Source organism: Plectropomus leopardus, chromosome 17, assembly GCF_026936395.1.
Source record: "Plectropomus leopardus strain MGB_pleo_1.0 chromosome 17, ASM2693639v1, whole genome shotgun sequence".
In the NCBI taxonomy this organism is placed as follows: Eukaryota; Metazoa; Chordata; class Actinopteri; order Perciformes; family Serranidae; genus Plectropomus; species Plectropomus leopardus.
In genome coordinates, this window is record NC_142192.1 from 25,786,625 (window position 1) to 25,800,404 (window position 13,780).

General features: G+C 40.0%; 1 protein-coding gene across 7 annotated transcripts in view; it reads right to left on the reverse strand.

Moving 5' to 3' along the window:
- Positions 1 to 978: 978 nt before the first annotated feature.
- ago4 (argonaute RISC component 4) overlaps positions 979 to 13,780 on the reverse strand; it is a 35,558-nt gene continuing 22,756 nt past the window's right edge. For 2 of the 7 annotated variants that reach the window (XM_042506064.2, XM_042506061.2), the window contains exons 11-19: positions 13,247 to 13,380; positions 11,915 to 12,099; positions 11,331 to 11,490; positions 10,803 to 10,974; positions 10,454 to 10,597; positions 8,027 to 8,161; positions 7,839 to 7,940; positions 6,150 to 6,349; positions 979 to 5,182 (exon numbers count right to left, since the gene is read on the reverse strand). In XM_042506064.2, the coding sequence (XP_042361998.1) occupies positions 5,074 to 5,182; positions 6,150 to 6,349; positions 7,839 to 7,940; positions 8,027 to 8,161; positions 10,454 to 10,597; positions 10,803 to 10,974; positions 11,331 to 11,490; positions 11,915 to 12,099; positions 13,247 to 13,380 (1,341 nt within the window). In that variant the 3' untranslated portion in view covers positions 979 to 5,073. Of the gene's footprint in view, positions 5,183 to 6,149; positions 6,350 to 7,838; positions 7,941 to 8,026; positions 8,162 to 10,453; positions 10,631 to 10,802; positions 10,975 to 11,330; positions 11,491 to 11,914; positions 12,100 to 13,246; positions 13,396 to 13,780 lie in introns of all 7 variants that reach the window. The other 5 variants (XM_042506062.2, XM_042506058.2, XM_042506060.2 and 2 more) reach the window with 3 other exon arrangements.

Consider the following 13,780-nt stretch of genomic DNA (forward strand, 5'->3'; position numbering starts at 1 on the left):
CCAGCTGACTGCATGACCTCTTTTACCTGAGGCACCAGGAGGGGAGGGAGGCGCTGCTTTGTCTCTCTAGTTACTGGAAAAAGTGGAAAATCCAAGTGATAAATCATTGTTTGATTTTCTAAAGGATGACCACGTCAAGACTTGAATGTCATTTGAATTTTTATTATATAGTAACAAATATTAATGAACAAATGTGACATATAGTAGCCTTTTTTTAACCCCCCCAAAATTTAATCCTGCTTTTTTAATACCTCAATAGAAGTTAAGCCACTAAATAAAAATGCTCTCAACACACAATATCTGCTTTTATTTCACTGTTTAATATTACATTGTTATGCTGTGTGAAAATGACTTTTTTGTGTTCTTTGAACCTCGTTTAAATCATAGCTGATCTCTTGCAAAGAATAAGGGCACAGGGAAATGATGAGTTTGTATAAGTATGGTCCCCCTTTCAGTGACTATTTATTGGTATAGGCTAACCATAATATGCTTATTAACCATATATTTTCTTGCTGCAAATTTCTCTCCCTTTCTGTATCTTTGTCACTTTGTTGTGTGTGGTTTGTTTTGATTGTTTGTGTGTCTGTATTTTGTATGTATTCATGCCAGGACAGCAAAAAGGGTGTCTAAATAATTTGACTGTAAATGCTTTTCTAGTGTTTTTTTTCTTAAACAATAAAAAAAACAGCGAAAAAACGCTTTGTAGCGCCAACTGCAGATCAAATTTCCCCTAGAGGAACAATAAAACCAAAGAACTGAACTCATTCAGCCGTTACAAGACGACCGTCAAGGTGAAGACGCGGACTTATTAATGTTTAACTGTTCCCAGTAATTATGTGATCCTGTTTACTTTGGTAAAGAATGCCACCTAGTGACAAAATGCATTAATTGATCAACTAACAAATAAGGGCACGATGTCAGAGCCCTTTAACAGCAGCACAACATGTCATCTGTCGTCAATGACGAGAACACACCGGCTGCATTATAGGCATAAAATACCAATTTATTACTTTGCACATTAACACAAGAATTCCCTGCAGGCTAAAAAAAAAAATGTATTTGAACATGTCACAAAATAGCAATAACAGCGAGTGAATGGCCCTCTGCTATAAGGGGCGGAGATAGGACGAGCCCCGCCCCCTCACAACCGTTCAGAAAGGGTTCCGTTCATTCACAGAATCGGAGCGTTCCATTCACGGAATTGGAATGTTCCAATTCTATGATTCTATTGCTATCGGACAATCACACACAGCTTCAGAGACCACTAGCAGAAAAAAACAAAAAGAAACAGAGCAGAGCTATAACAAACCCCAAAAAAAGGAACCAAAAAAGGGAAAAAAACAAATTAAAATACACAATACACAATGTCAAATTACAAATCTGTTAAGATATAACAATATATCAAAGTGAGAGGAATTTAAAAATAATTCATGCTCTCTATTGGGGCACAGAAAGAATCATGGATCTTTTCTTTTAAAAAGGTTAAAAAGAGGTAATCCTGCTCCCGTGATGCCATGGGGACCCCGTCACAAAGAGGAAGTGCATTTGTGAGGGTTCAGCAGAGTTGCCATGGAGACAGGAGAGCCCCCCCCCCAAGAGAGGCGTGGCCAAAAGGTACAAACCAGGAACGAGGAGACAAAATGGATGCTCGCTATGGTAACCTGGCGAAGAGGAGAGGGGTTCGGTCTTTAACGGGTCCACGTTTGAAGAAAGTACCTCGTTTGAATTTGAACACGACGCAAAGAGCCGGGCCCCCTCGCCTCTGAAAAACAGCTTGTACCTCCCAAAATTACTGACGTTTGTGTAGGAATCTTTAAAATGCATCTTAGAGAGACTGGACAAATATTGCTAGCCTAAAACAGTCCCAACTAAATCGATAAACATTTACCCCCAAAAAAGTTTATATTTTTTTCTTTCTCATAATAAATATGATTCCAAAAAAGTTTTTTTTCTTTTTTTGTTTTTAAAGGACAATACTCTGGCATGCAGGCGAGCAAAGTCTATATTTTGTTACTTTAAAGAAAATTGTCTAAAGCCTACATAACTATTCCACCAAATGCACATTCCCACTGATTGATACAAGCAAATAAAATAAACAAAAAAATAATTAAAAAAATAAAAGTACAGATACACAATAGCGAGAGACCAACAACCACAATGAGTAGAATTATAGCTTTGTTTTTCCACATTTGAAAACTGGGTTAATATTGCTTTGCAATGTGACAAACAGGGAGTGATCTTGTATCTGACTGGAGGTTATTGATCAAATATTGGATTTAAAGCATCAAATCAAATCCTCGTTATATGAATATTCAATCACAGCCCACTTGGCTTGGTAAAACTAGTGCACGTTTTTAAAATCGGCCCCCTTTACACAAAGAGTGAAACTTATTGCATGCAATGCCTGGACGACACCCTCCCAAACCCCCCCACGACAAGCTCTCCTCTATCTTTCTCTGTCCGACGCCAACGCCCACGCCATCAACAGGCAGGTGCTCAAACTCATTCATAGTAAACCTGCTGCTTTACGGGTGGTTTATTACAAAAGAGTTTTCATTGAGCAGTCCCCTCCTGATGAGGCGTGCACGTCGACCATTTCTCCAAACTCTCCAACTGCAACACCAGAGGGTGGGGGGGCATCACTTGTGCAACCGTCACTGTGGTAACAGTCTGCCAAGTGTTTGTTCAGGGGGGTCCAAGGGCAGTGCTTATGCTTATTGTCAATTCATTTTAATCCAGTGTTAAAAATGCATAAAAATATGAAACAAACACCGTCAAATAGCAGAGACTTTAAACTGGGTATACTTCAAATACACACAGAGTAATAGAAACCATTTTTAAAAAGTCTAAAAATTCAACTCATTGCCTATCGCTTTTAAAACAAATCCCTTAGTCTAGGGTCCCTCTGATTCCCTGATTGTCTCCATCTGTCTGATCGAAACCAACTGTCACAAGCTGAGTGAAGTCACAACGGCAGATCTGTTTTAGGAGTGCTACACAATACCTCAAATCTGCCGCTACATCTCACTCACATCCTACAGAGGAAGCATGAATCCATCCATCCATCCTGGGGCCTTCTTCTTCTTCTTCTCACCGTTAGCCAGAATGCTACAAAAAATGTTTCCAACCCAAAGCTCTAAACCCCGCTAACCTGCAGCTCAACAACTGGTCTATTCCTGAAGTCGCACTAGTAACTATATAACTGGCTTTGCTGCCGACCATAAAATTTCATCACAATAGTAACAACATTGACAACAACGATAACAACAACAACAACATCAATGGTAAACTACTAATTCTAAACGTTTTCTTTTTTTTTTAAGATAACCACAAAACATCTTATATTAAACTTTTACAAATCTGCTTTCTTGATTCGTATGTATAAATGCATAAAGGTAAAGAGAGTTTGAGAGTGCCCTCTGTTGCTTGCCTAGCGTCCCGGGTCAGTGCAATGAATTGGCCAATATTAGCAAAGGAGACCTCAAAAACTACGTCTGTTTCCGGCCCAATGATACTAATTCTACAAAAAAAAGGACTAAAGAAAAGCAACGTCCAGCAGTGTCGTCATCATCATAAAGTCTCTCAGATAATCAGGTCCAAAGAAAAATAAGATCCTGCTCTTCACACAGACAGCAAGGCTGATAAAGACCATACTCTGCGTTTAATGCCTTCATCCACTCAACAGGTCCCAATGCTGAGCCAGTCACGGGCCCGACCACGGTTACCACTGCTACACAGTCAGACCTGACTTCACTTGCTACTTGAAATGGAATAAGTTACATTTCCAGGGTTTCAATGATGTTTCCAGGCACAAACATGGTGCAAACCTAACCCATCATGCACTAGCACAAAGCTAACACGCATGTTCAAAACGTAACTCAAAACACTTCAATTAACAAGCGAGCCAGGGCTGCTACAAATACCCACACCAGCCTCTATGAGGCCTGCTTATGTCATATGTCTCAAAGTTGCTCTATAGATGTAAATATATGCTTATATGTACTGTATGTGTGAATATAAAAACAACAAATCTGAGTCATTTACAGCAGTTATCTCCATGATTTTCCCTTTACAATTCAGTGGCCTGCCATGAAACACACAAACACACTCTCATACAGCAGTACATGTATATACAGAGATGCACACACACACACACACACACACACACACACACACACACACACACAGACAGACAGACACACACACACACACACACACACGCACTCATACACGCACGCACGCACACACACACACAGACACACACAGACACACACATACACACACATACACTCACACAGACAGACGTGAGTATTCTTCGCTAAGATGGGAGGAAAATAGTAATGGGCATGGACACCCAGGTCACCTCGCTTGTTAAAGACCGTAAAGGAGAAAAAGTTAAAACACACGCTCATAAAAAGGAAAAAAATATATATATCATTCTCAAAAGGTCGACTCCCCCTCCGTCTCTTTTCGTGTAGAGTTCCCTCCCCACCACCCGATAAACCCAAGACCTTGTGACAGATTTTGCCCAAAGGGGCTTTGAGGTAAAAGTAGATAAGAGTCCTGCTTAGCTGGGAGAGCTAAAGAGCTGCGCCGACACAGATTGTGCCAGTCCACTCCCTTGCTCAGTGTATCTTACAAACACAAGAGTGCAGACATTCAAATAGAAAAAACAAAAACAAACGCAAAATAATGGCTCAACTTGTAGAATGTGTGTGTATGGTTTGTTTTTGTTTTTTCGTGTTTTTTTTTTGTTTTTTTTCCTTTTGTGCATTGGAAACCCCTCAGGGTTTGCAGTGCTGGGTTGCTGGTTTGAAAGGCGGCTCGATTGGGAACGCTGGTTGGAGATTGTTCCTTGAAATAAAAAAATCTGCTGGACATTGAGTCGCAGCAGATTTCCCCGTCCGAGAGCCGCTTTGGTGCAGATTCAGAAGATGTACAGTGAGTGTGAAGAGGAAGAGACAGACTAAAAAGAGAGAGATGTGGGAGAGGAAGAGAGAGAAACTGGCAAATAAGAGATAAAAAGACAGAGAAAGGGAATCCGCGGGTGGACTGGCTGACGTGTTTGCGAGCTCAGGCGAAGTACATGGTGTGCTGGGTATCATAGTGGATCTGAACTGCCTTGGCCAACGCCTGGGGGTCCCGGCCGTTACTCTGGCCCGACACGTGGCTTCCTTCAGCACTGCAAAACCAGAAAGGCAGAGTTTACTTTGACTATCAAAAATGATATCACGTCACAACCTGAATATCGACTAATGCATGGTTCCTGCAGCTTAACCCTGTGAAACCTGGATCGACATCACTTTTCTTGTGCTGTTTTCAGATGCCCTTTACAAGTATTTAAACCTTTGACCCCAGAGCAAGTTGCTGTGTTTTTCAAAAACATGAAAAAATTTCAAAGAGCAACTTGGTAAGAAAAGTTCTGCATATTCCAAGAGGCAACAATGTCTTGGGGGAAAAACAAAAAAAATTTAGGGACAAACTGTTTTTATAATATGCCAGGTCATGTTTTTAAAACTTTCTTAAGTGCATGTTTTTCCCCTTTTTAAATAGAATTTTCAGGTAATTTTCTATCACTTTTGACCAATTTCTAGCCAATTTTTAGGCCATTTCTTATTTCATTGCTCAGTGTCTTCTTCCCATGTTGTTGAAAGAAACCAAGCCAATTTGCTCAGGTTTTACAGGGTTAAGGCAAGATAGATTTTTAATGCCAATGACAATTAGGTTTAAGACTAATTTCTGAATACCCAAAACTGAAGGAGAATTGTATTTTGCCCAAATGTTTATTGTGTCATGAAACGTGAAACACTTTTTTCTTTGTCCAGTGAAAAAGTTAGATTATCTACAGTGGAACACGTGGAAGACAATGAACATATCGTATTGTCATGAAGGCATCTATTTTGTTTACCAACAGAAGTGGGAAATTTAGGTATTTCTGGCCTATTTTCTGAATGATTTGGTGTTTCTCATTCTTCATATGAGGTTCCACAGCTTGGATTCACATCACGACAACTTTAAAAAAAGTAATTTATTAAATTGTTGAGCAAAAAATAAATAGACATTACCAGACTTTCAAAAGATTCATTTAAATCAATTTAATGCTAATTAAAACCTTATTATATTTGGGACCACAGATATTCAGCACTCACCTGTCATGGTCTTTGTCCACCAGGTGGTAGCGGGCTCGGAAAGCCACTAGCCTGGCGTAGTAGGCCGGTGCTGGGATGGAGACGGAGCGCGTGCAGCGGACGTAGGTGTGGCACAGCTGGTAGGTGAGGAGCTGCAGTTCGTCGGCAGTGAAACAGTTGTCATCCCACAGGACGTGATAGTGGGAGGGACGACTGGTTCCCTGAGGAAAGACAGGACATAAAACGTTACATGTTAATACTGTACCGATAATGTCACAGGTTTCATACAGCTTAAGGCAGGTTAGATTTTTTCATATCACTTGGAATGAAGAGTAATTTGTAAAAAAGCAAAAATGAATCAAAAAGACACGGACCGACATCAATTGACAATTTTACACAAATATTAATTGTAACATAAAACATGACTTTGTGACCTTCATGCCAGAGGAATTTGGCAAATTTCTATGTATTTAAAAAATGTTGCCAGTTATTTTGAAATTATACAATCCAGTGTCAGAAAAACAGGATCCTTGAATTCCATTAAATTCTTAATTTTCCATGTCTAAGATTTTTTAAGACTTTTGAAAGATTTATTTAAAACACTGTAATACTAATTAAGGCCTTATTTTTTGGATTAATGAATTCAAAGCCTTTTAAGACTTCTGCTATCAAGTGCACAAAATTTACTTGGTGACACATCAAACCTTAATCATTTGATTTCCAGCACTAATATTCTAGATCCGCTGCAGTTCATTTTTTTAAAGCCCTGTTGTGTTGAAGACCGGTTGTGGTCAAAACATGTTGGCTTTTTCTCTTAAATGATTTAGCCGCTATAATAAAGGCTTTTCATTTTTCACATTTTTGGAGAGCCTGGATTTCCTTCCCGTTGGTTCCTGTTTTCCATGAGCACACGACACAAGTTTTTGACCTACGTTTGATTATAGCCTACAGAGCAACCAGTCATCTCTCTCTTCTCCACTGCAGTTCTTCTTAGATACAGTAAGACATTAAATGTTTTAATTGAACATTTTCAGAATAACACACCAGCTGAATACACTGCTACCATCTCAAAACTCTCAGACAACTCTGTGAAGCTTGTGAGAAGGCGAGATGGTTTGTACACACTATACGAGCTTACTCATTTGCTAAACTTACACCCTTGTTTGAAGCATGTTTCTTGGTCTCTTTGGACACATAAATTGATTTAGTTTTACAGCAGTGCAGCATCAGGCTTGCCTATTAAGTGAGCTAAGAGAGCAGTTCTCCTGACCAACTAAAGAGCAAGAGGCAAACGCAGCAATGTACACAAACCACTGCAAATGTCTTGCAGTTTGCAGCCACATTTTCCAGACATCTTTCATATTTACAGGAAACAAGTGTTTTATACTGAGGAGATAGTTTGTGGGAAGTGTATCACTTAAAATAACAGCCAAACCATCTGATGGGTCAAAGAAGCATCCAAATTATGCCGTTTATTGTCATTAAGCATCATTACCGTGGTAACCACAGAGCACCCTTGAAGACAATTTCCACTGCTGTAACCATAATTTCAATTTTTCTTTGTATGAAAAACAGCAACGAGACTTTGAGAACTGCAGTGAGCTGGAAACAATGAAAAGTTGCATCATTTTTTCATTAAAATTTAAAAAACAATTTATTTAACACCACTTTTTTGTGGAAAACCTCAAGTGTGTGAATGTTTTAACTCACCTGAATCCCAGCATGGCTGCACAGGTAGAAGTCAAACTCGGACGGGTGTGTGATGGTGCTGTCCACCGTGGTGCCTGCTGGGACGTTACCACTCTTCCCAACCTGCAGCAGGTGATTAATGAAATTACAGTTAGGACTCAGAAAACAATGAATTAAAACACATCATAGCAGAGTGAACTCCTGCTGACCCTCTCCGCTTTATCAGAGCAGAACAGACGAGTGTGGTGACGTTTCTGAACCACGATGTAGGTAATGCCCGGCCTGTAATCCTCCTCCAGACTGATGCAGGCCTTCCTGATGGCTATCAGCTCCGGCCACGCCACCTGAGAGAGAAAAGACACACACAATTGAAAGGTATCCTGCGCAACATGTTGTCTTGATAAACTACAATTGCATAGAATTTTGTGCTTATTTGACATTTTAATTTATTTTTGATGGGCCAAGGTCTCATTACAGCAAAGTCTGAAATCATACCTTATCATAGTTTTGAATGACATTAAGGCTTTTTGGCATTAGAGAAAAATGTTTCCTAACTGCATTTAGGAAAAAAAATCTTATCTTAGTAAAGGGCATTTAGCTATTACAGTACAATCTTAACTTGAGATTTCCCTCATTAAGAATCTTAAGTATGTACGGCATAGATTCAGCATCACTAAATGGCGGACCTCAGTCCGGGCATGGACCCAGTGACGGTTTGCAGTTCATATTAGAAATGAGCTTGCAGACCAATATGAACACCAAAATATATTGACTGAGATGCTACTCAAACTATATAGCGCTTTAAATTTGCCAAACCATTTATTAACAGATATATATGAACTGAAACAGAACTTTAGGTGTCCTTGTCTCAGGATAAAGCCAAGGTAACACAACCTGTTATACTGACCTAAAATGTGTCAATAATTTATCACAAGTTAAGACAAATGAAATATGGTGTAGTGTATGGTATATGTGAAAATATGCAATAAATAATGATCCAAATTTAATTTTCCACCACAGCCTCCTTGAAGATCTTTGGTTTTGATCCAAAAAGCTGTGAACCCCTTGCTCAAGACCAAAATACCTGGAGAGGAAAAGTCGAGGAAGGTGCAGCGCTCTGCGAGAACAGAAGACGCTCACGTGCTATGTCGAGGAAGCAACACCACAACTCTGCTAAGTAAAGAGTTGTGGCTGCATCTCAGAGCTCCACATCCTCTCTGACATGTCCAGTGTGCCGCAGAGAATTACAGGCTCAGATTGGTCTGTTCAGCCGTCTGCGCACTTACCAAAACCCAACACATTAAAGGCCGTGACACACATCAGAAAACTAGCTGCGACGAAAGCCCCCTGCTGTGTCGCCTCTCATCGCCGTGTCTCGGCCAAAAAATAGCACAGGAACACATCAAACCTGCCTTCAGTTTCTCTTCTTGTGGCCGAGCTGAACAGACAATCAGAGTGATTTAATTCGCCGACAGGCTCCACAGCCGTTGCCGGCCGGACCGTCTGCTTGATGTGTCACAGCTTTAAGACGTGCTATGGTCATCATCGACTATAAAGTGCTAACAAGAAGGATCTTATTAATATTTTTTAATCAAAGATACAGACATGAAAGGAAAAGTGCCGATTGAAGGATCTGATTTACAATCATGTTAGGATAACATGTAGCCATACGTTTAGGAATTACTTCTATAAGCGAAAGATCAGATTTTTCCTTTCTTTGAAACTTAAGTTTAAATAAGGACCACCTCTCGTGATCGAGCGTTTGCAGGTAGGGCTCCTCGGCCTGAGGATCTCCAGCTTGCTATATCACTATCTTCTTTTAAATGACTTATAAAAACTTATTTTTATTGAAAGTCTTTTTTATGGATTGTTTTATTAATATATAGTACCTTACTCCTGAAATTGCACTCAAGTCTTAAGGCACTGCACTGTTTTGATTTTAATTTCAAACACTAATTTTAAATTTTTCTTCAGTGTTGTTTTTAATTATTTTTAAACATTTTCCTGTGCATTGTTCTCATATGTTTCATTTGTGTTGTGTTTTGTCATTTTAAGTGTAGGCCATAGCACTTGGTTTTGATAAATGCTTTATCAATTAACTTTTTATTAGATATTTTTCTGTAATGAGGCTCTTGGATACCATTTTGGACTGAAACAATGTGTCATCTTTTATTTTTTTATAATTCAAATTTTTATATTTTCTTCTCAGTCAGACACAAACAAACCGCCAGTATCTTTGTTGGAATTCGACATATACACTGGTCCCTGGTAGCTGCCCATTCTTAGTCCTAAAAAAGTAATTTAGCAACCACAACAGTAAAACTAGACCTCAAATCATTACAATGCTGACGACATATTAAAAACAAGAAAGCCTGCCCATGACTTCTTATAGCTTTCAACTTCTTGATGACCCTAGCTAATGTGTTCACATGAGGAGAAATCTGGAGGAGATGTATTGTTCCAAAACCTGAGAATTGCTCATGTGTCATCTTTAAATTAAGATTTCAGCAGCCTCCGCTCATAATGAAACACAGCTGCCATTCCTGCCTTGCAGATCGCACTTTGGACTTGCACCCCAAAAACACGGCAGAAATAAACTGGAGATAAGCATGAAAAACAGCTTCAAAATCTCTCACCTGTTTCATTTGTCCCTCAGACACACCGCCACGATAATAGATGATTCGTGTGGGCTTGAAACGTGTGGACTTGTAGAACTGGATGAGCAGCTCCCGCACCATGTTGGTTAAATCTTGAATTACCTCCTGACTGAAGAGCTGCTCCTGAACAGACGGAGTAGGAGTAGGAGTAGGGCACTGTTAATAAAGTGTGAAATTGAAAACTTGAAACTGGTGCCAAAGCGATGCATTCAAACTGGACACAGCAGGTTCACTTCAAAGGAATAAGTCAAGTAAAACGAGCAGTTAATCAATGACATGCAAATCAAAATGCCACTTTATCCATTAAGTACACACACAGTGCTGTTACCTGGGACATGTCTTGTCTGGACGTCTGGACTCGCACTGTGGCGCAGTATCGGCTGGGGTGGCCGTCCATGCTGCCCACCACCGCTGCAATGGACGGTTTCTTCCCGTCACCTGCTGGAGGATGTGTGACATCCGCTCCGAGGAAGATGACGGGCTGCTGGAACACAGAGGGCCTGAACCAAGAACGGGGCACACACAATAAGTAAACAGCGCATTGTTTTCTTATTCAACTTGTAAACCATGGACAGCACGACTATTAAGAAAAAAACAAAACAGAAAATCATTAAAGTTTCAATCTGACAAAATATTTATTCCTCAAGATTCTCAGAATTAAAGCACCAGATTAAACAAACACCAAGAACAGCTGAAGTTATATGAAAATCATGATCTTTCAGATTGCTCTTTGCCACATGATTACCAGAGGACTATCTGTATTTAGAAAACATTTTAATAATCAAACACTAAACGCAAAAAAGCATTTGACTCCCATCTAGACAGCAATGAAGAAATGACTAAAATCCACTCTGACCTCTGATGAGGCACCAGGACGTTGTTGATTCCTCCCAGCTTGGCGTTGATCTTGAGGCACAGGTTGGAGAGGGTCTGAGGGGACGTCTTCACTACGTTCTTCACCTGCACACACTGGGTTGCCATGCCGAGGAGGGTGTCACCCACCCGCTTTACCTCAGCTGGAGACGAAAACAGAGATAACGAAGGTAAAGATCACAAAAAATGAGCTTAACCCTTTGAAACCTCAGTAAATTGGCTTAATGTCTTTCAAAACATGGAAAGAAGGCAATAAGCAACTTAAGAAGAAACAACCCAAAAAAAGAGCAAAATTAGAAAAAAAAGCGCAAGAAAATGACTTGATTATTTGCATAAAAAACTAAAAAAAGTAGTTAAAAAAAACAAAAAAAGAAAATTACCTAAATATTAGCCAAAGAAGAAAAGTTTAATAAAGGCCCAAGGATATGACTTGAAAAAAGTGCTTAGAAATAATAATAATTAGAGTTAAAAACGGACCAATTACATGCAGAATTACAACAAATATGGTCGGATTCCCTCATATGAGACTCATCTTATATCTAAAATGCTTTAATTTCAGTTTCTTACCATAGACGGGTGTTTTGCCAGGCAGGATGACCACAATCAGCTGCAGACCTACATAAGACATCTTGAGGTGTTTGAACATGGGCTCCACGCTGTCAGCTCCTTGGGCGTATTTACAGAAACATGGCTGGCCTTGGATTGGCATCCCAGCATCCTTTGAGATCTTTCGTAGCTGGTCAGTGAAGCTCCTATTGGGAGGCATTGAACACTCATCAGAAACCAGCAGCGTAAGCTAACAACATGTAATAAAATTCAATCTAGCGGGGAGAAATAAACTCACTAAATGTATGAAAGACCAAGAGCAATGCAACTGTTGGTTCTAACTGATGGACCTTATCTCACACCCAGCGCAAAGTGATGCACAAGCGTCATTGCTGGTACAAAGATTAATGCAGTTGTAGTGCAAGTTGCAAAATGTACATGCACCCATCTGTGTGCCCATGGGTGTGTCGGTGTTAAAATGAGGTGTGGTCAGGCGAACGGTTTATTGCTCTACTGAGGCAGCAGAAAGCATTGCACAACTAACCAACAAAAACCTGATCTAAAGTCAGCATGGCACAGTGTTTTCCTGCTATTTAAAAGATGCACCTTCATGTTGGGTTAAAATATAATGCAGAAAATATGAAGTACATTCTTTAAAATGTCGACACAGCAGAAAGCAGAACTGCTGTTTGGCTCCCCATTGAGAGAGATGCTGTGTGCATTTGTGCACGAGGAGCAGCTTAACTAAAAAGTTGTATGTGGAGGCTTCCACACGCCTTCAAAATCTTTCAGACAGGTGCGTATGAGAAAATTGTAGTTGAAGAAAAGACAATTCCAGCACAAGTTTATTGCAATAATAGGACAGTGTTCAGGAATTCCCTTTTCTTTGCTTATTTCAGAGGCTAAAAGTTTAATTCTGTTTATTCTGTCACGTTCTGTAAGCCACAGCTTCAGCAATAAAATCTCATTTTTTTTTGATTATTTTAAAGGGGTGTTTATGGTTTCCACGTTCCACATTTTATCCTAAGTGTATCACACAGTGTGGCACTTGACTTGGGCCTTGCCCTCAAGGACAGGGGTTTTGGAAAACTGAAACTAGAAATTTTCTTCCACAAACATCGTCACCTAAAATACAAAAAGCAAAAAGTTTTCAAAAATACCCGTGTATGTGCAGACAAGTTCTTGGTCTCAGCCCGTCAAAAACTTGCCATTGTCTTTGTTTCACTACAGTCTGGTTTTGGTTATGATCTGGTCTTAGTCAGGGGTGTCCAAACTTTTTTGAATGGGGACTAGGTTAGACAACGTGTTGAAGTAGTCTCAACTAACAGCACAACAGCTGACACCATTACTCACTTGAGCAGGTCCTCTCGACACTGTTTCTGTGGGGCGAAGCAGGCAACAGCCCAGACCTTGATCTCGATGCCAGCGTAGAACTGCTTCCCTCTCATGTCCCACACGCCCTGGTTGGGCGTGGCCACGGTTTTATTCTGTGGAGAGAGTCCCTACTCTCTTAGTCAACCCCCCGGTTGGGTGAGCCAATACAAAAGTTACCACAGTCCAACCCAAACTTTGATTTACCAACAATATACAGACAAATATAAAGCATTAAAGCCCACCCAGCTGCCCCACAGACAACAAATAATGTTAGCGACACTTGAGACATAAAAAATAATCAATGCATATTGAAAGGTTTTTTTGTATAAAGATGTTTTGTGTGTGTTTTCTGCAATAACTATTGATCTGCACACAACACACAGTCTGTGCCAAGCATGGTGAGACTTATTTAGAGGAGAGAAATGCTCTCTTCTTTATTGCACATAAATATCCCAGTTTCTTATATCAGGACTCCTGTCATGAACAAGAGCAGTGTATCTATTAGGAGACACG